This window comes from Apis mellifera, linkage group LG1, assembly GCF_003254395.2.
Source record: "Apis mellifera strain DH4 linkage group LG1, Amel_HAv3.1, whole genome shotgun sequence".
In the NCBI taxonomy this organism is placed as follows: Eukaryota; Metazoa; Arthropoda; class Insecta; order Hymenoptera; family Apidae; genus Apis; species Apis mellifera.
Window position 1 is genome coordinate 23,112,288 of NC_037638.1, and position 22,001 is coordinate 23,134,288.

General features: G+C 41.1%; 1 protein-coding gene across 2 annotated transcripts in view; it reads right to left on the minus strand.

Moving 5' to 3' along the window:
* LOC410662 (lachesin) overlaps positions 1–21,474 on the minus strand; it is a 273,388-nt gene extending 251,914 nt beyond the window's left edge. For both annotated transcript variants that reach the window (XM_026446143.1, XM_026446141.1), the window contains exons 1-2: positions 18,959–21,474; positions 8,656–8,768 (exon numbers count right to left, since the gene is read on the minus strand). In XM_026446143.1, coding sequence (XP_026301928.1) covers positions 8,656–8,728 — 73 coding nt within the window. In that variant the 5' untranslated portion in view covers positions 8,729–8,768; positions 18,959–21,474. The remainder of the gene's footprint in view (positions 1–8,655; positions 8,769–18,958) is intronic.
* Between the last annotated feature and the right edge of the window lie 527 nt (positions 21,475–22,001).

Sequence of the window (22,001 nt, forward strand, 5' to 3'; positions counted from 1 at the left end):
TTTTACACATCACTCGAATAAACCGACCTCGAAAAAGAATTTCGCAAATGAAAGTACTTGTACTCAATTTCAAATTCGAAGGTAGGAAGAAACGAAAGATGAATGGATATGATAAACGTTTTAAAAACGATAAAAAAACGGTGTTATTACGGATAGGTGTAGGCGATACCGTACGTGATCACAGGTGTCGCAAACTCGGTATTCTCGGTACGAGAGATTCAACGCGCGCGTACACGAGCGGGCACGCACGCACGAACGTGCGTAGCCGCATAACTAGCCGCGTTGCCGGAATACGGCGAAGGTAATTTTTGTTGTTCGCCGCTTGCTCGCCGATCCCCCGCGCGAGATACGTAAACGTTTCGAGGCCGGCCGTGTCTTCCGCGAATATATTTGCACCCGCGATAGCGGCGATGAATGTCCCCGAGCACGGCCGAGTGTTATTTAAATTTTTATCGCTCGTCCCTCGAACACGCTCGGACGTTCAGACGAGCCGTTTAAAGAGAGAGTTCAGCTCCAAGAATGCGCGATAAAGCTAACGTTTCGAACGTTCGTTATCTGCGACTGTTTAAAAGTCGTTTTCGGCTTAGAAAACTTGGAACGAGCTCTGAATCATCGATAATACGCGGTATTCCCAAGCTAGTTACACGTAGTTTTGTCGATCGTAAAAAAGTGAAAGGAAACGGTAACGACGATGGAAAATAGACTATATACTCTCACAGATAATTGGAATTTTAACGAAAAAATAGAAATAATTGGTAGTATAATTAATCATTTCTCGTCGATATAATCAAACGATCTGTGATAATAATATCGATTCGTGACACGTTTCGAATTTGTCCTCGTATCTACTGTTGCGAAAAGAGATTATTCGATTCTCTCGATGCGGGAGAAGAGGGATGTTATCGAAGTTTAAAAGTTTCTTCGTGCGACGTTTCAAATTTGGCAAACGTGAGTGATCGCGAGCGAGAGATTTCGAGAGATAATCCGAACGATACGCAAGTCCCTGGCGGGGTTAAAGAGAAGGAGGAGGTCTGTCTCTGACACGGGTCTCTCCCCGGTTATATCGGGGATCTTTGAAAAGTGGGACAGCAACGCCGGTGCATCCGTCGTCGTCGTCGTCGGCCTCTAAGAATACCACGCGCCGCGGATATACGAATTTCTTCGTGGCGAAATTTAATATTTCTCTTTTGGAGGAGGAGCACACGGAAATGCCATTAAACGGGCCGCGAGAAGGCAGCGTCGCTCTCTCTCTCTCTCTCTCATCGAATCGAGTTTGCAAAGACGTCCCCCTCCTCGCTCGACACACGCGCCCCGAATGCCGCCTCAGAACTTACTATTTCATGCGAGGCATGCATGTCTATCCACATATGCGATTCCACATGTATGTATCGCCCCGTCCCTCTACCTAAAAATATATTTTGGACAAGGACCGGCGAGACTGCGTTCCGAAACGAACTGCCGTCGCAGAAACATCGAATGCCTCGGCTAACGTTGGAAAACGTTGGAAATAGCGGCGGGAAGATAATAAAATATTAACGGGCGAGAACCGACGTGCGGGTGGAAATCTTTGGGGGCGAGAGATAGCTGGAAAAGGAGAACATTCTCGGAGGGGTGTCTTTTCTTTTTTTTTTTTCTCGAACTCGAAGAATGGTTGAGACTCGATCGAGAATCCACTCGTTTCTATAAATATCAAGTAGCGGGGCGAGGTAATATCCCTGGCGGCAGCGACGCGACTATGGAACAAATTCGACGGAACTGCGAAATTTGCTTTCGAAAAGCGTCGCTTTGATCGAGTTCGACGAGGAATTTACGTGTTTCGTCACGTATAGTAAATTATTCAAACGGTTTCGTATTCGCAAAAATAGCGAAGAGTTTCCAAGTACGGGGACGTAACTTTGGATTTCAATACGTCACATTCTCGCTATTTTCAATATCTAGGTTGAACGCATCGGATAAACTCTCTCGATATCTTTATTTTACACTGAATTATTCTCGGGATTCCGATTAATTTCGTTCGACGGATACTGCATATCCGATATTACAATATTCCTCGAAAAAATATATCGCTAAAGGATAACAGAAATCGAAAATCTTGTTATCCTAACGAAATTCTCAACGGGATAACGCTCGAGAATGCGCTCGAGTGACGATTATTTACGACTATTTAAATAAGTACATATATATGCATACATATGTTTGCTCGGTTTCGCGTTCCACGCGTCATATAGCTGTCGCAGATCTCATTTCCCAGGTGTACGGGAGCGAGCGTGTGTGCAACAACCAGCAATTCAGGTGGCCTCTGTTCCCGGTGAACTGCGAACGCTCCACGATATCGCGCCGATTAATCGATCGGTATGTTTCGCGAAAAGATAAAAGTTCCGGTCTCTTATCGTCGTCAAGCTGGAAAAGGCGAGTCCCGCGTCCCGCGCATGGCTATCGCACCGGGAAAGCAATTATCGTCTACGACTTCTAGTAAACCGTTAAATGTATTTTGATCTCATAGCCGTTGGCTAATGGTTTTAACCCAGTTTCGAACGCCCTCTCCCCCCCTCCCTGGCTAACTTTCCTCGAGAAGAATTAACTTTCCCGGCCGGCGATAGCGTAGACGAGAGAGAGAGAGAGAGAGAGTCACCATTTCCACGAGGATCACGAGGGGAGAAAGGGAATTATTTTGTCGTCCCGATCTCCAGCTATACGTCTTCGTAATTCCATCTGTCCGGGGAAATCAATGGAGAAAACGAGCATCTTAAAGAGACTCGGCACTGTTGAAAGCTTTATCGAAAGCTTGCCAAAGTGCTATTTAACTTTATCCACGGGAAAAAGCATTATGATTCCGTTTCAATCAATGTTGCTCGGTTATCGAGCTTTGCCGAACTTTGGGAAAATGCGAAAATGCAATAGGGGGGGGATTTGTATTTTTCTTTTCCTTTTCTTTTTTTTTTCTTCTTTCGCTCGCGATGCACGTATCCCAACCACCAGTTCCACCGTCATTCGCCGTCGCGCTAAAAAGATATTCGTTCGTTAACGCGGGGCGGCATGTGCAGTCGTCGAAAGAACAGCAGTCGTGCGAGTAAAGAAACTTTAGCTGGCCCTTCTTGTTTCAACCCCTGCAACTGTCTGCTTTCGTCTTTTGTACGGCTTCGTTTCCGCGCGGTAATGGAAACGAACGACGCATCGTGGTCACGATATGCCAGATATGCTCTGCGCTCGTACGTATTATCGCGATCCGTCGAATAATTCGTCGAAAATTTCGATCGGATCGTAGAGAGAGAGGGAGAGAAACAACGACTCGATCGCTTCGTTATTTTGCCGCTTTTTTTCGTCCCCGTGAATTCATCGCGAACGAATATTTTCTCCGTTAAATATTTTCAAAATTCGCGAAATATATCGGGACACGTTGAAATATCCGTCTTGTTCATTGTATCGCGACGTATCGATAATTTGAGGAACGAGAGTCGAGTAACATTATATTTTCGCCCCCGTATTTGATTAAAAAAAATCAGAGTCGGTAATAAACGAGAAGGAAAGAAAAAGAGAGAGAAGAAAAAAAAAAAGATTAATCGAGAGTAAACAAAATTGCGACAGGGGAGGGGGGGAGAGACGACGCGTCACTCGTGCATTGTAAATCAAGCATGATCACGTGTCGTGCACGATAAACGGACACGTAAAGCGGCTATTCTAACGAGTGGCTTCTTTCACCCGAGTGTGCTCAACAGTCAATGGCGTTCATTCGCGCTCATGGTTTTCAAAGCGATTTTTTTCTTTTTTTCTTTTTTTTTTTTTTTATTTTTTTTTTCTTTTTTTTTTTTTTGCATCGCCATTTATACTCTCCCTCCCCCCCGTCAAACTCTCGGTAGAAATCACTTTATATTTTCCGCATCGGTGGACTACGCTTCTCTCCACGCGGGATAATGCACGTTCCACGCCAAGTGTATCGAATTCAGTCCAGGGTTTATTGAAGCGGCGTCGTCGTAAAAACAGCCTCCGCAGATCGAGCCCGCTTTTTATACATTTGCAAACTTTCGCCGACTACTGCTATGATATTTTTCCTATTGCACCGAGTCTCATCCATTTCGTTCGCAGTAATAAATACTGCGAGAATAAATCAATCTAATTTTAGAATATCGAATGACTCTCGTACGATCCTGAATTATTTTGTAATTATATGCAATAATGTCGTTTTTTTTTGCGTTTCTACGAAGAATTATTTTCAAAAAAAAAAAAGTTATAATTTGATTTAGAAATGATATACATATTTTTAAAAAAATAATTAACAGTAGATTCAGCTCGCTTTTTTTCTTTTCTATTCATTGTTAGTTAAATTAATGTTCGCAATGACGCTTTATGACTCGCCAGATTTTACTACTCGAAATTCGATCGAATCGCGTTCAACTGGATGGGCGCGAAGTCGTAACAACGTCGTATACTTACGTATACTGAAACTACGCTACTAGAGCCAACTAATAAAGAGAAGAGATTGGACGAGGGAAAAGAACACAGTTCAATTTGATACGAAAGAAACTCGTGCACGTGTTCGAGTTAAGTAGCGGGTACGCCAGTCTAACGCCGCTAATGTACATTTAATGTCTCAACTTTGAATATGAACCTCTGCTCTCTTTCTCCAGAGATAACATCTTAAATATATCTTTGCATTTACGCGACGGGGCTGCGCCACCCCCAGCGCGCGAGGAGGAGGAAAAAAACCATGGCCAGCCATGGCGGACCCCGAGAAAAGAAAGTTTTCAACGCGCCAACGGAATGGCGCCTGTCGAGGAACCGACCCAGGTAAGGTACTTTTTTTTCCAAAGGATTTCCACCTTTTCCTCCTTTCCTCCGCTCTTTGCTATTCTTTGGTACAAAGGTTACATCGAGAATCTACGATCTTGCCGTCGACCAGGGGAATACCAGAAGTTTTTCCATTCGCCGGAACGACAGTGGAAAAGCACCGGTAAAGCACCACCACGCGGCCTTCTCTTATTTCGTACACCAAATTCCCCTTTCTCTTTTTCCCTCCTTCTTTTATCTCGATATCTAAAAAAAAAATAAGCTATCCATTTATTTCTTTAAAACGATGAAAAATTTTCAATTCTCTCTTCAACTTCGATGATCGCTTCGAATCAAATGAACCGCCATATTGCGACGACGGTAATGATTCTACGCGGGTATTTCTCAGGTGAGAGAAATACGCTGCATTGGAAAGGCAAACATTCTCGAATTTCAGAATGCGTTTTCCCGTTCCCTATTCAACCTATAGCTTTATACATATATATATATACATATATATCCACCTCTGCGGTTCAAACCTGCTCATTACACCCTGCGAGATTTTCTGTTTGAAATGGTGATTCGGTGAAATAAGTTGCGGCGCAGCTACTCGTATCCCATCGAACGACACGAAATAAATTTCCCGAAAAACTTCAACCGGGAAAAACATCGACGAAATTTGATTAGAAGAATTCGAAACCAATCATCTGGAGAAACTTCGACGCTCTTTCACACCATTTTCCTGAATCGTACGTCTAAGGGGGTAGTACGCTTTGCCAGATGCACGGGACAAAGAATCGACAAGAAGAATGGACGAAAGGGACAATAACCAGTGAGAGAGATCCGTTTGACGGCGGCCAACGAGGCGACCACGATTCGCTCGAATTTGTCCAGGTTTAGGTTTCTCCCGTCGTGTGGGCGACGAGTTCGTTCGTATGCATAGCCGGCTACGCTGATTGGTTGGCAAGCACGCAAGTCGGTGCACAATCCCGCCGACAAAGTCCGGGAACACGATGCATGTAGTTGCACCGATTGCTTGGTTACACGGCCTGGCCTGGCCTCGTGCGCTCCGCCTTGCCGACGGATGTTGCATACGCGTTGTATTAATATGTATTTAAATTAGTGCCTCAAAGCGATCCGAAATTACCGTGCCACGCGGGTACCTATCGATTCAACCGCCTCCTCTTCTTCGAAATAACGTCTACGAGGCATTTTCTGCATCGATGCATCTCCTTGCAAAGGAAGTAGTTAGCGTCGCCAAGTAATTACTGAAATAACTAATTCGGTGCGACGGAGGTGGATCTCTGAATGGATTCTACACGACAATCGTGTATTTTATAGAGATTGCTATTCTATTATGCTGCCACTTTTTTCTTTCGGCCGGATAAATTAGAAACATCACAGAATTATAGAGTTCGATTTGCGATTTCATATCCGGGTATTTTATTCTCGCGTATTCGGAGGAATTTTTGTTGGAAAATGTGTTATGTTTTTTTCTATGCCCCGTGTAAAATTGGTGAAAATAGGCGTGAAAAACATCGAAAGGATCAGACAAACTTCGAATGTTTTCCATGTTATCCAAAGCAAACTCGAGCTGCTGAATAAATTGGTCGGTATACAAAGCGCCGTTTCGATTCGATTGAAAAATAGCATTTCTTTTTTTTCCCTTTTTTTTTTAACCTTTCTCTCTTAGCCGAATGGCAAACCATAGTTATAAAAAATTAAAAAACACCCGAGTGAATTGGGTGAGAAAATGGTGCCGCCGCGTGTAATTTTAAGGGATTCCCCCGTTCGGAGTAAAGTTCAAAGTCTAAAACTTTTCCCATAAACACGGTGGAAAAATATTCGAAAATATAAATCGGTCGGGGGTGGAAAGAAAACAATAGCGTAGATCGAGTTTAAAATTGCTTAACTCGAAGAATATCTATTAACAGTTTTCAGGGGGGGGAGGGGAGGGGAGGGGTGAATAGAGGCAAAGAATGGTGATCGTTCGTGGCCACTGCACTAAATCGTTTATTAAAACTTGGAAAATAGCGAAGCGAAGCCGGAATTTATCTCACGACGCCTTAATATATCTTGTTGAACAGGGGTTGGTGGCGAAGGGAAGTGAACCACCTTCTTATTTAACAATAATTACGAGTACCCAACGGCCTTCGTGATCTTAAGACCTCTTTGCATCGGCTTTCGGCCCCATTCAAAGAGCCCCTCCGATAGCACGGGGAGATTGCACGTTGAATGGAAAATTGATTAACGCCACCAACACTAACGCGTAATATGTTTTATCAGCGTTTACCGATAACTTATACTTATTCGCCGAGTTATACTTGCGCGGCAATCTTCCTCTTCACCCTCACGCTTCGACTGAAATTTATGCCGTTCTTACGTATTATTGAACGCGATCCACCCGCTCGACGAAAGCTTCCCTAACTAGAGCAACTAAATCATTCACAAAGAGCATCGATTTCCTGCTCGTCGAGTGTCCGCGAAACTGTCGAAACTTCGACCGATCTTCTTTCCGAAAAACCAATCTGATAATCTTCCCTAGCAATTTTACATGGAAGGAACGAAAGGGATGAAATTAAGGGCAAAATTAAGAAAAAATCAATTCGAATGAGTTTGATCACGAGACGTTATAATAATATTCGATATTTTTAAAAATCGATCCTAGAGGGGAAGATAAAACGAGAATAAAAATTGATATATTATCAAAAATATTATTATCAAATTATTTATTAAAGAAGAAGAAGAGAAGAGCCTATTAACATTTTCTATTTATCTTGATCTCCTGAATATCGACACTCTAAAGGTATTCCAAAGATATTTATTCTCCCTCGAAGAATTATATATCTATTTTTTTTCCCTTGCTATTGATCGTTTCCATTTATATACGTATAATCATCGTAGAACGCGGCTCAATTTATGGATCGAGGAAATTTCGCGTGGCCGCGATGAATGTCTCGTTTTTCAAACGGTATTTAAATTATGCTTAACATTTAACGACCGACCGGTTGAATAGTTAAACCGAAGGGAACGATAAGACGAATTCGTTCCATCGTCTGCAGATAATACGTAGAAGCGGGACAATTATCGGTATATTCAGAGTGAAGCGCCAAGTCTGCGTGCAGCAATTAGTAGCAACGCGTTAGTAGGTACTTACGTACTTATGTATACCCTACCCATATGATACGATATAACGAGGTATGTACACCCAAGAGAAACGGCATCCAAGAGCCAAAAATTATATACGTTCCCTATGTAATCACCATCGTTATCGAGCAAACCGCGAGAACTTGGCTTCAAATAACTTTTCCGAATTTTATTCGTTCAAATTATCGTCCCGTTGTAATGGAATCAAATTACAAAACGTTCTTCCTCCACTCACGGTTAATGTTTTCCTTTCAGTGAATTTCTTTTTTTTTTTTTCCAAGAATGTAAAACGATGGTACTCAGAGCTCCGTTCAGGCGTCGCAGTCTAAATTCCCCGGGCATTTTCTGCGGCACGAATCTAATCGAGATATAATACTAATTTATCCGATATGAACCAACATTATTTCACCGCGTGTAATTATTTAGAGAACGGAGCGGCATTCTGTAGTTGCCTTTATAATTACGCGAGTTCCATTAGCGTCGGGCCGGCTTATGGATGCAAAGACCACGAAGGTTACAATCACTTTTCTTCGCACTTTCGTTCAAAAATTAGAATAGATTTCTAAACGGTTCGAATGCAATTCATCGTAAAAAAAGACGGTAAATTACGGTTGTCGAGATTGAATTGAACGTCCTCCTTCCGAATAAACGTTATTCTTTTCATAAACTTTACGAGAAAAAGGTGATAAAAAAAATTCGCGCGAGTTGAAACGATGATAAAAAAAAAAAAGAGAGAGATATTACCTTGGCACATGATGGTAATGATGTGGAGTATACTGATGGTCAGATATCGTCTTCTTCTCTGATTGTCCGCCATTTTACCTCCGTTCCACGACTTGCACCTCGAAGTCACTTATCTGCGAACAGACGAGTAGAAATGTAAAAATAAATCACAGAGAGAGATGGAGAGAGAGAGAGAGAGATAGATAGAGAGAGAGAAAAGAGAGGGTACTCTTAACATTTTTTATTCCATATGAATTTTAAACTCGTGGAGGAGAGGTCACGGAAAAGTCGAAGGGGACATCGACCGTCGATCGATCGATGTGACGACGGTGATGAAAAGGATCGGCGGTAATTAATAAATAAGCCAGGGTCTATCATTAAAGACTCGATATCCAGGGTACGCAGCGAGCACGACAGGGATATGTAAATACGCATCCATCTAGTCTAGGATGCACATCCAAATGCATATTGCGATGCATCGCGTATCGTTGATTCGTCGATACGTCGGAAATCCACGAGGCCGTGAAATCATTAACGCATGGCTAAGTCGGTCTAATAGAGGGATGCTGTAATTAACGAACACCCAATGTTAATCAGGTTTATTGGGCTGTAATATATGTACAACCACTCGAGAGGATAGAGACTATACGTCTACGGGATACGAGAAATCAATCTCTGAGATGGCTCGATGAACAAGGTGAAAAGAAATGAAAAGAAAGAAAGGGGGGAAGGGGGAAAGGAGAGAAAATATAGAGGAAATCCCAACATTTTTCCGTCGGCTGGTGGAAAGAAGGGTGGAGGAAAAGAGAATTGAAAGGAACGCGGTTCGAAGTGTGATTCGACCTGTAGCATCCGGAGAAAGAAAGAATATCGAGATTGATGAAATAGGAAGAGGTTGGCCCTCCCTCTCCCTATTACGAATTGGCAAAAGTGTATCGAGAATCGTAGGTTTTCTCTCTCTCTCTCTCTCTCTCTCTCTCTCTCTCTCTCTCTCTTTTATCGCTTTATTTAATTCGCGAGTCACGGAGCGAACGTTGATATCGCGAGGAAATAAAGTGGGTTGGCTAAATAGATACACATAGTATTCGCGGGTAATCTGGAAATAAATTTAAATTTAAATTCGATTAAATATACAAAAATATCATATATAAAGCTCCCAAACCAAATTAAATCCCGCGGTGCAGTTTTTTGCTGATGCGAACACACGACTTGCGCTGATGCGAAACGTTCTCTCTCTCATGACCCGAGAGACCGATATTTCGAGCTAATGATTAAAGTAACACGAACGTCGGCTGAATTTATTTTATCGTTCGCTCTGAGATCTCGCGTATTTCGCTAATTACTTATTATACGCGATTTCTCATCGCGCGAAACGAGGGAAAAGGAAAGAGGTAGGGTAGAGAAAGACGAAGAGAGGCAAGGATAAAAAAAAGGGGAGAGAAATAAAATTATAGAGAAATAACACGTATTCCGTTTAAGATTCTTGCAATTTCTCTAGCAGACAGGCGGCTTTAATCGAGCTCCAGGGAAAGTTGGAAAAGTGCAGTTTCAGCTGTATTCGCTGGCAAAAACGTTTTACTCATCGGTAATCTGTAGGCGTGAAATCGATTCGCGCTATCTCGTGCAAAATATATTACCGAAAAGCATATCTCTATATAATAAAGGAACTCTATCTCCGGAGGAGAATTTTCCTTCATTCTCCTCCTCTTTTCTTTTTTTTTTTCTTCTTCTTTTTCTTCTCATTTCCCTTTTTGTCTCTTTTCTCACGACACAATATTCAACGTGTATAATAATAATAATAATAATACTAACACGTTAATGTAACAACACGTTCTACTTTACGAAACGAGATCGTCTCGAATAATTTCAATCGGTGTAACATTTTCGAGAAGTTTCGCGGTATGGAGAGTGTAAAGTGGATTATGAAAAAAAAAAAAAAAAAAATTCACGTTTCCACCCACCGGGTTAACATTGTCACCGTGATTTTTTTTCTAGCCGGGGTTGAAAGCCGGGGCCGGCTCGCTGGCCGACTGGCCACTCGAACGTTAAGGGTCGTAATCGTGTAACTTGATTCGTTGGCGTTATTACAAGTTTTACGAGTTAATTAACGGAGATTTTTAGAGCAATATCACACGGCCACTTCGGCCAAAGCGGCTCTCTTGTTATTACATCACGCTTTTACACATCCACGGCGTTCAAATTACCGGGAGTAACTCCGAGCTATCGCGCTCGACCCATAATTAGTAAACTCGGTTAACGACATCACGCCCGTTCACTCACGCTATCGTGGCCCGTTGCATTTTTCCTTCTCCTCCCTTCCCCTCCCCCTTGTTTCCTTTCCACCTGGTGACAGAGGCTCGCCTAAGTGTGAAACGGCAAGTTACATATGGCCCTCGGCGTTATCCCTTAACCTTTCCGTCCCGTCACAGATCGCCAAACTTTCCTGTTGTCGCGCGGCATAACGAGTTTAAACAAACTTCTAGAAATAGGGGACGACGCGCGATCTCTCCACTGATCGACGCTCGACTCTCGTATTATCGATCCATCGTAAAATCGAAAAGTGTGTGGAATTTTTATCCGTCAAAGATAATTATATTTACCTCGCTTAAAATATTATATAATTTTCTCGTTTTTAATAATTTAATAATCTTCTTTCGGTCCTATATTTGGAACAAATTGAAATAAAAATTGAACGATTCAAAGACAGGGATGGATACGATAGTTGTTTTTTTACATAAAATCGCATTATATTTTTCGATATACAAATTATGTGCGAACGTCGTTCCTTATATAATATAAAGATAATAATATAAAGAATAACTAAGGAATTTATAGTAAAAAGTTATTGGCCTAGTGAATATTTTAAGTTTAAATTTGTAAATTTGTTCTTCCTGTCTCGTGTTTCTCTTTTCCCTTCTATATGATGAATTTTTACGAAATTCCAACTAAAATATTTCCTAATAACTTTTTGACATAAATAGGTTAATACCTCTTCGAGAGAAACGTCGAGCGATATCGACATTTACTAATGCATTAAAAAATATACGAGTTAATTTAAAAAAATAAATTTAATTTTAATATATGTTTTATTCCATCCATCTTCATTTAAACATTTCTCTTCCCTATTGACGTAACCGAAACGATATATCGAAAGAAAATCTCGCCGATATATATCTTATGCCAATGTTTTTTTCGTGAATTATTTTCGTGAATTTAATCAAATTGAAGGAATACAGAGAAACACAAAATCCTATTTTTAAATCTCGTAACCGTTCACGGAACACCATTGCGTGCATTTATTCGAATAAATATTTCTTCATCTCTCCTATATTTTTTCATAACAAACGAAAAACTTTTCCCGATTCCGAGAATTTTTAATTTTACGATTCCATCCATCCCCGTCAATTTCATCAAATCTATACTTAAAAATCTTTCACGAACATTCAATCCCCCTATATATACATATATATACACGCAACAATGAGCAGCAAAGAGTATTCGAAGAAAATCAATATATTCAAAACGCGAACGAAAAGAAAACACGTACGCGACGATGATGTGCCGCCGCGCTAAATTCTATTTTTCCAACAGTCTATGTGTATACCCGGTTTTTCCTTTTCTCTTTTTACGGATGTGTTTACCGGTAATACGCGAAACAACGATACCTTTTAACGGCGCCGATTGTTTAATCCAATTGGGACAAATGGAGGCAGAGTGGAGCGGCGATACGTCGGCTCGCATCGGTCTCCAACGATACCGGCGCGGTGCTTGGCTGCCCGTTCCTCGCCCAGATTTACGAGCCGATTTACAAATTGGCGGTTATTGTGCCCCGCGCGGAAATCAAACCGTCCTGTAAATCAAAACGTCTGCCAGCGTTCATTAAACGTCAGCCAAATCCCGGAAATCGGTCGTCGCAACTCGGCCACCGCGGCCAACCTCCTCTCCTGTCCACTCTGCGCCTCCGCCTCTCCTCCCTCCTCCCTCCTTCCTCTTTGCCGCCCCGTCTCCCGGCATTCGCCACGCGCCCGTCCCCCGCCAAAAGTCGTAAACCATTTTCTCCCTCGAGATTTTGGCCCCGTTTCGTTTTTTCGAAAGCGCGCCGTGGAAAATAATCGTTTAATCTGCGCGACCGAATCCCCGGTTTAGCCGTACAACGGACAGAATCGCTCCGGTTCGCTCCATTTTTGCGGGCCGGGCGTTAGTTCATTAAAGAGATTGCGTCCTCCCCTCCTCGTCCCCCTCGCGTATGAATTTGAATTAAACCCGTTGGGTGGATGAAACAGATTTGGCAAATCTCGCGGTTCCAGTAGAAATGATTCGAGATCGATCGAGCGATCGAGTCGGTGGGAGGGCCGATGCTTATGGGATTAGCGCGGAGATTGATGATGGGGAGGGAGGGTTAATTTAATCGAAAGTGGGGTGCCGGAATGTGTACAGATATGGAATGGAATATCAATGGATCGCGAAGGAAGGAAGGATTTTATTATAAATAACGACAGGCTCGTGCTGCGGTGAACGAAGCCAATGAAAAAAAATATCCATCCGTAATTGCGATCATACTGTGGAAATCACGTCGATTGTCGATTGCTCCTCTCTTTTTTTTGTTCTTTCTTTCTTTCTTTCTTTTATCAGTGATATTATTTTCATCGTCGTATGCGAGGTGCGCATCGAGCAGAAAAGCTTCGCTCTTCTGATCCGTTATCGCGTATAATAATGGATAATGCGAAGAATAAATGATATTATTGAATCGAGTTTCGTTTGTTTATCGTTTTTTTTCTCTCCTTTTCCTTCTATTATTCTGTGAAATTTGGTTAAAATTGTCGATTTTTATTTATGGAGGAGGAAAGTAGATTCGGTTAAAAATTGATTTATGAAATGAAATTGAAATTGAAATAGAATCGTGAAACGAACGAAAACAAACGATCTTTCGAATTGGAACGCTATGGTAAAAAATAAAGCCGATATGAATTATTAACGACAGGGAACATAACATGGAAACGAAATTAAAAAGATTCGTTTCTAATCAATTCTTCCCCGTTTCTTCGATTAAATAATTTCCCTCGATTCCGATCGTTTAAACTGTGTAATAAGTTTCTATTATTCGTTAACTATCGCCAATTGAACTGCGCTTTCGATGAAAAATAAACGAAGAAAAGTTTAATATTGTGTCATTATATGCATTTTACCACGAATATTTCGTAAAATATTCGTACGAACATACAAACTCCAATTAACCGAACGAAAAATCATAGTTAGGGGGAATTAAGAAGAAATTAAACTTTATACGAATTCGATCATATTACATCTCTCAACAGATTTACATGCATCGACGAAACGATAACATACGTTATGATTTTTAATAATTACTTGGATTATTCTGGAATAATTTTAAAATTACATATTTCGACAAAAATATCATACGATAAATCGAATTGGATTTTACGGAGGAAAATTAGTATTATACGATGTGGTTTTTTTTTATCTCCTAAATCTAATATAATATGCAATTTTTTATTATACGTCAGAATACCAATTCACCACGCGAAAATCCGGAATTTTTTCATTCAAATATCAATAAAAATCTCATTGATATGTTAAATATATAAATCGTACCGATATAAAATTTGTATTGCATTAGATATACCGTGATATGAAATATAAAGAAGGTTATACCGTACTTCGTAAAACGATCTTGATTGAAAAAATATTACCTACGAATATTTTATACCGAATCGTGTCCTCAATTTCGTCGATGAACCGACTATCGGAACGAGAGAGAACATCCCTTTCTTTTTTTTTTCTTTTTTTTTTTTTTACATATGTCGCGATCGTGGAGCAGGGTAAAAAGTCGAGAAAAATGGAAAAACTGGAGGTAGAAGAGGAAATAGAAATGACGATTATTCGAATCGCCTGACATTTCGTCGGCCAACTTTGTGCTCCTCTCCTGTCCAGCAATTTTCCTATTTGGGTCAGGCAAGATGACACGGCCCGTGACTCTACTCTTCCGTATCTTCTCTCCCCGCTGTTCCGCTACGATCGTCAACGACAGAGCAAGCAGAGAGCAAAGGACGATATCGAGCGAATTGGAAGTACGAAACGCGAGAAAAAGTCTGCGCGCTTTCTTTTGAACGTCGGTCAGGGATTGCTCGAAACACGGGAATGGAGCAAGGAACGGAGAGGGGAAGAGAAATAAATCCACGGACGAAATTCCAGTTCCCTAACGATTTCCACGTTAAACGCATTAGTCTCGTTAATTCGCACGAAAACCTCTTCTAACGACAAAGTTTCAAATCTACAAGATTTCCTCCCCCTACATTTCTCATTCTTTTTCCGCTTTCTTTGTTCCATTTTAATCTCGTACAACGGTTAAATACGAAAAGTGGAATTTGAAAAATCGAAAGAAATGTATATCTTCAACGATATACGAAACGGAAAAAATCCAAATTCGTTTTTAAGTAAATCAAGTTTGAAAAATTTGGATTATCAACAAAAATTATTCTACGATATATTGTAACAAATAAAAACCATGGAATAAAAGTTATTAAATGAAACAATTAGGTGAAGAAGTATTTGCATACAAACTTCGAGAAAAAAATAAAATTTCTAAAAAACTCCTTGCTCCAATAGACAGCCACTGCTATTCAAAATAATCTTTCTTCGAGCCGATCTTAAACCTCGATCTTAAAAATCTTAACCTCTCTAAAGTTAAACGGTCCCTGGACATTAGACGATCGCCAAAGCATCGCATGAACCGAATACATGAGGGAGCGGATAATAAATTTCTGGTTACGAGGAAAGGGCGCGTAATTAATCGGCGATGGCCGCATTCGCGAAACTGGTCGGGCAAATGCAACAACGGGCCGTGAATTTGCCGCAAAACTCGGCGTCAAATCGCGGGGCAAACGTGGCGGTGGCGCGATTGCGACAAAATGCTCGTAATTACGTACCGGAAGTGAGCAGGTCGAAAAGCGGCGTGGCGTGCGTTTCACGGTATCGTTTTGTGTCTTGGATAATTGCCGACACGCGATCCTGCCGCGTATATATATATATACACACCAGTCGGCCGAATACGGAACATCGTAGTCCGCACCTGCTTAATGCGCCTGTTTCATGTGCGACATTCTACCGTGCATCCCCGTGAAAAATAAAATCGCCATTAGATTCGCTCGTTCCCCGGGCGAAACACGCCCGTTTCGAATTAACAAGTCCCCTCCCTCCCTTCTTTTCTTTGCCCGATAAATCAGCGGGAGGAAAAGAGGGGAGAGGGCAAGGAGGAGGACACCGAATTGGAGAAATAGATGTTTCTAACTTTTTTTGGTTGCGGTGTAAATAGTTGGGAGTAATAAAAAAGGAATTTTTCTTTTTCTTTTTAAGAAAGAGATGAATAAATTCAATAAGATGAATATTTTCCTGGGATTTTTTTATGAAATTGTATCGGGATATTCTTTGTTTCTCTTTGTTTATGAAAATTCTTTTTCTGTTTATAAAAAAAATGTGAAAAAGAATGAAATGTAAAATAATAGAAAATAATAATTTTTTTTAACGTCAAAGTGTGCGGTATTGTGACACGATACTCGAGTAAAATGCCCCTGCTGCGCAATTAATTCACTACTTGACATTTGAATAAATGTGGTACGAAATTTTAAATAAAATTAAAAAGATAATAGAATTGCGAACAAAAGTGAAATAAAAAGTTTAATAAAATTATCGCGTTAATAGTTTCTCTCTTGATTTTGCTTTTTTTTTTTTTTTTTGATCGTAGATAAAAGAAAGCACGTCATAAAAATAAATAAGCCTAAGGCTATACGATCCCGATGATTATTCAATTTATAAGCATTGTTAAAGCAATAACGATATAACGTTTTTATCTAATTCTCCCCTACTTAAAATTAAAACCAGAGTTAAAATTATCGTTAAAATGATAATGGGACGTATATATATGCGGCTATAAGCAAGCATTATTCAACAACTTTGGTAACAATAGAAATAATCGAGAAACGGTATATTTATTTAATATCAAAAGTTCTTAACTACTGATATCGAAGCGACAAAAACGGAGAGTGACGAGCGATGTTGAGGAAAATGGAGGAGAAAAAGCGGGGAGGGAGGATAAGAAAAGAAGAAGAGGGAGAAAAAGAGGAGAGAGGAGATGATGAGAGACTCTTTGCCAAGCACTTTCTTTGGAATTCGGCGAGTCGAAGAATGGGCTTATTCACATCAACGTTTCTTAACGAGGAAAGTTGCTTACCGGCATCGCAGCTTCGTGTATTCTTAAAAAAAAAATCTGATGGATGAAATCAAAGAAACGTCTCTCCCTCGCTTTCTCAATTTTTTGTCTTTTTCTATTCCTATTTTTAAATCAAAATATTCCTGACCCCTGTCTTTGTCACCTTGAATCACGGATAAACGAGAAGAAAAGAAAAGACATCTACGGATTATTTTCATTGCCTGCACCCACCAAATCAAAGAAATGTCCTTTCCTTCTTTCTCAATTTTTTTTTTTAAATAAAAATAACATTCATTCGTGTTTAACTTCTATCTTCATCATCCTGAATCGAGAAGAAAACGAGAAAAATATCAACAAGAAGCTTATTCGCATCCAAATCAAAGATATGTCTCCTTTTCTTCTTTTTTTTTTTTTTTTTTAAATCAAAATACATTCATTCGTGCCTAACTCTCTTTTTCTCTCTCTTTCTCTAACTCTCTGTCGCGCTGAATCGCCGAATAAAGAGAGAGAGAAAAAAAAAAGAGGAAAAGGAGAGAGATATCTACGTGGAGTTTTCACTGATTCCCCCATCGCCTATTCCCTCGTCTATCGATCCCTCCTTTATCTTGGATTCGCATAAGGATTCGACCGAAATCTCTTTATTTCCCCGGTAGGCGTGAAACGTTTTCCCGATGATTGCACCATCCATGCTATCTCGTCCGCCGTCACGAGGAGGGGTTCAACATCCTCCCCCGTTGGGAAATATAATCATTCTTTGTAACGTAAAAATGTGCATCGGCCGAGCCTCTCCACCAACCGTTCTTTAACGGTTTAAGCTTGCACGGTGTCGCAACGAGGGGAATAGCGCGGCTACATTTTTCCGATCGGCAACGTATATCTTTGTAACTGTAAGAGCACTTCGGCTCGAGCACACTCGAGAAACCGTTTGAAGTCATCGAAAAGAGAGAGAGGAAGATGGATAGAGGGGAGATGTAGCGAGACGAGTTGCTGATGTTTGCGTCGAACGGACTCAAAGAGAACACTCGCCGTAAGAAGAGAGGGATAGAGAGGGGAGAAAAGAGAGAGAGAGAGAGTATCAGACGAAACACGCCGCGAATCCATTAGAACGTCTCGATTAAAACTCGACGAATTCGGATACCGCTTCCTCTTACTTTTTCTCCTACTCGTAATCGCTTACAAGCAGATTATACGGAATCCTCGTGATTTTCGATATTTATAAATCGTATTATACAATGTATTAGATGTAAAATTTAATTCATTCGTTTATATTAATTCATTTGTAATTCTGATTTAAATATGTTGTCGTGGGAGAAGGAAGAGACTTTTGACTTTCCAATTCTCGGATCGATATTAATGCAAATCATTAATACCAACTAATACATATAAAAGTAAATATGTACTTGAACAGAAAGATAAAACACACGAAACGTATTTCGAGAATATTTTTCCAAAAAAAAAAAAGAGAAAAAGATTTATTCGTTCTTTCGAGAAATATATTCTCATGAATCTCTCTCTCTCTCTCTAACATGACTTTACCTTTACGACTATCATCTATTCAAATAATTTCAACATCATTTGGCAAATACAAATTTCAAACGTTAAATGAGCTGCGCGAAAGCAAGTTTGTCGATAAGTTCATCACGTCATCTCTTCCTTTCTTTCAAACATCTTAGATGAAGAAAATCCTATGGTTTCGGGTTTAAAAGAGGCATTAAGGTCAACTTGTGAACTTAATCCATCGAAAGGGTTATCGAGGGGAGAGAAGATTTGAGTTATATATACGCGTACGTGTATAGTGGAGAGGAAAGTGCATTTCTCTTTGATCGGTTCGTGAACGATAACGCGCAACGTAAATACACCGTTTCATAAATCAAGGGAAATTTAGAGGCGGGGCCCCGATGTAATACCTAGGGCCAATTGGAAATTTTGATTTATAGCGCTTATCAAGAAAGCCCCTGTAATAAGTCTCTTAAAAAGCGCACCTACAAATCGTCCATAACTCTTTCCCTCCTTTCCCCCGCCGCGACAAAGCTCCAAAATCCCCGATACGTTATAACCCGGCGTGTGTTAGCTTCGAACCGGGGAGATAATACGTACTTTTTCACGGAACTCCGTGGATTTCCGGGGACATATCGTCGAGGATCCTCGAGCCACCTTTGATTCCACCACGAGTAAGTCTTCACGAGATTCGATATTGGCCGCAGTACCACGTTTGTCCATGAAACATTTATCTCACAACCACTGCGATCGGCCTCCTCGTCACTCTTCTTTCGTAAATCGGAACAAGAGGTTAAAACCAGTGTTGGAAATCGTTGAACATTCACTGAGAATCACCAAGAGTTCAATCAATGCGATACACGGCTTTTAAAAAATCTATCTTTGGATTTAACGCTCGGCACCAAACTTCTTCGCGATACTTCCTTCCGCTCTGCTCGAAGGATCGATCACGATCGTTGCACTGATCCCTTTGTACATGGTCTCCTCCTCTCTCTTTCTCTCTCTTTCTTCACACCCCTCCTCCTTATATTTTTCCAATTTCGATTCGTTGCCTCGAAACGGGACACGTTATTTCATATCGCCCCGATGAAATTGATCGACGAACAACACCTTTCACACCGCCGCCTTCCGTCTCTTAGCGATATTTTTGTCCGATGCAGGAGGACCGTCGACGTGAAAAATTGTTACACACACGCTGCGTTTCGTTTTTAATTAATAATGTTACCGTTGTCTTTTTTCTTTATTTATTTCTTTCTTTGTTTTTCCCTCCTCTCTCTCTCTCTCTCTCTCTCTTTTCACCTCCTCTTCGTCGATACGTTGGCGTACCGGCAATGTTTGATTAATCGATAACGATAACGGTCCTGCGGCACGGCGAGTGATCAGCGTAAACCGCGTGCAACGGACTTCGATAAATGTAGCTGGTTATTTATTGGTAAAATCATGCGTGTGGTACACGTAACACCGCGATAGTAGGAGGAATGCGATCATTCGCACGGCGGCCAGCCTCTGATCACCGGTGCACGATCGATCCGGAAATATTATAGTTCCGTTACGGGTGGTCGGTGAGCAAACGATCGTTGATGATCCTCATAAATCTCAAGAACGATTTACAGACCGCCGGATTTCGCGTATAAATCCACGGAGAAAAGAAGAACGGGTGGAATCGGGATGATATTTATCCGAGCTTATATTATACTCGGATAATGTCGATGATGATCGTCGTCGCACGCAGCGTCGAACGACTTTCGATATTTCAATCGATAAGAGAAAAGATCGAACAATATCCTCGACTCGGCGATTGATAAGACGGCGATTGTATCCCCGATCGATTCTCCACCGGCTCCATTATCCAGGCGAATGCTTCTCTTTTTTCTTTTTCTTTTTTTTCGAAATTTTCGCCCCCCCGTTCTAACAATAGTTTACACTCCGAGAGAAGACGATCGTCTACTACGTCGTACCTAACACTTTCCCGTTCCAATTACAACAACGCCACTTCGGCACGTCCTCCGCTCGGCCCTCGTCGATGATGACTCCTTCCCCCCTCCCCCCTCAGCTCATAAAGTATTTTATATATATATATATATACTTTCGATAACAAACTTCGTCTTAAACAAAATATTAATCGACCGATATCTTTCCTTTTCTCGAGCACAACTCTCGACCACAGAAAACGGAAAAACTGTGTTACAAAATCCCCAAAGCCTCTGAAGTAAGTGAACCGTAAAATAAAACGTAACAACGTATCTATCGCGTGCACGATCAGAGGCGTGCGAACGACGTGCGAACGAGGATAGTCCTGCGTGACATCTCTCTTTCCTTCTCCTCGCGTGGTCGGCTTGTGTACACGTCGAGCCGTGTATCGTTGCCGCGCACCGATTTTCGATTCGAACCGAACAGACGAGACAATTCCTTCGTCGGCCACTGTCGGATGGATCACTCGAGAAGGATGCAGCACGGGATTCCCCCGTCGGGCCGGAATCGCGCCAACAACCGCAACAAACTCGTGCGAAACTTTGACTCGGGAAGGAAGGGAAAAAAAAAAAAAAAAAAAAAAAGACCAACGAACTCGCGCGAAAAGAGGCAACCGGCCGCCAGCACCGACAACGTCGACTGTTTCCCCCTTCGCCGTGACGAAGGTGGACGACGAGAACGGTTAACACCACGACGACGACGACGACGGCGACGATACGTCGCGGCACGACATCCCGAAGCCCCTTTAGCCACGACGAGGCTACTGCTGCTGAATGCTGGCTGGTGCTGATGGTGGTGCCGGTGCTACTGCTCTACCCGCCTCGTATATACTACACGGCGAACATGGACACGCGCGCCGGCCTTGCGCGAGCGCAATACCCCGCGATTCCGGCAGTAGGGGTTGTTTGATGCCTGCCTCCTTCGAAAATATTCTTTTCTCCCCTCGCGCCGCCAGATTTCTCCAATTTCGACGATGGACGGATTCGTTAGTGTCTTCTTAGAATTCATTTCGACAATACACAGAATGCGTATATGTGTATGTGAATTTAATTGTAGAATTGGTCAGGTTTTCGCGGTGATAAAATTAATTTCTGAACAGTTTTGTCGAAGGGATGATTGAAATTTAGTTTTAGGGGGATAGATAGATTTCGAACGGATCGATCGAATTTTTTTCACCAATTAAAAGTTGTTTGACGTAGCAAAATACAAATCTAAATAACATTGCTACGCGATGCACGTTAAGGGAAATAATTTGTATATTTGTTAATATTGATTTTAATATATTAAAATAAAAAATATATATATATGTATAAATTTCAAGTAAATTTAAAAATTTTCCGATAACGATTTAAAGGTTTAACGATTAAAAAAATGACGAAACTGTCTTTTGAATCATTTTTCTATTCGACTGGGTCTCTCTCCACTTTTGAAAATATTTTCTATATTTGAGAAAAATGATTCGATTTCGTACCTATGTTTTTTTAAACCATTGATATTGTAAGAATGAAAATATCGTTTCCAAACTTTGTAATGGAACACGAAACGATATTAAAATTTAGTCAATGTATTTATATACCTTATTACTTGGATCAACGATCAGAGCTCATCATCATAAACCTTGTCTCGAGAATCTATTTCATTTTCATTTTGCACGGGGAGCAAAATTAAACAG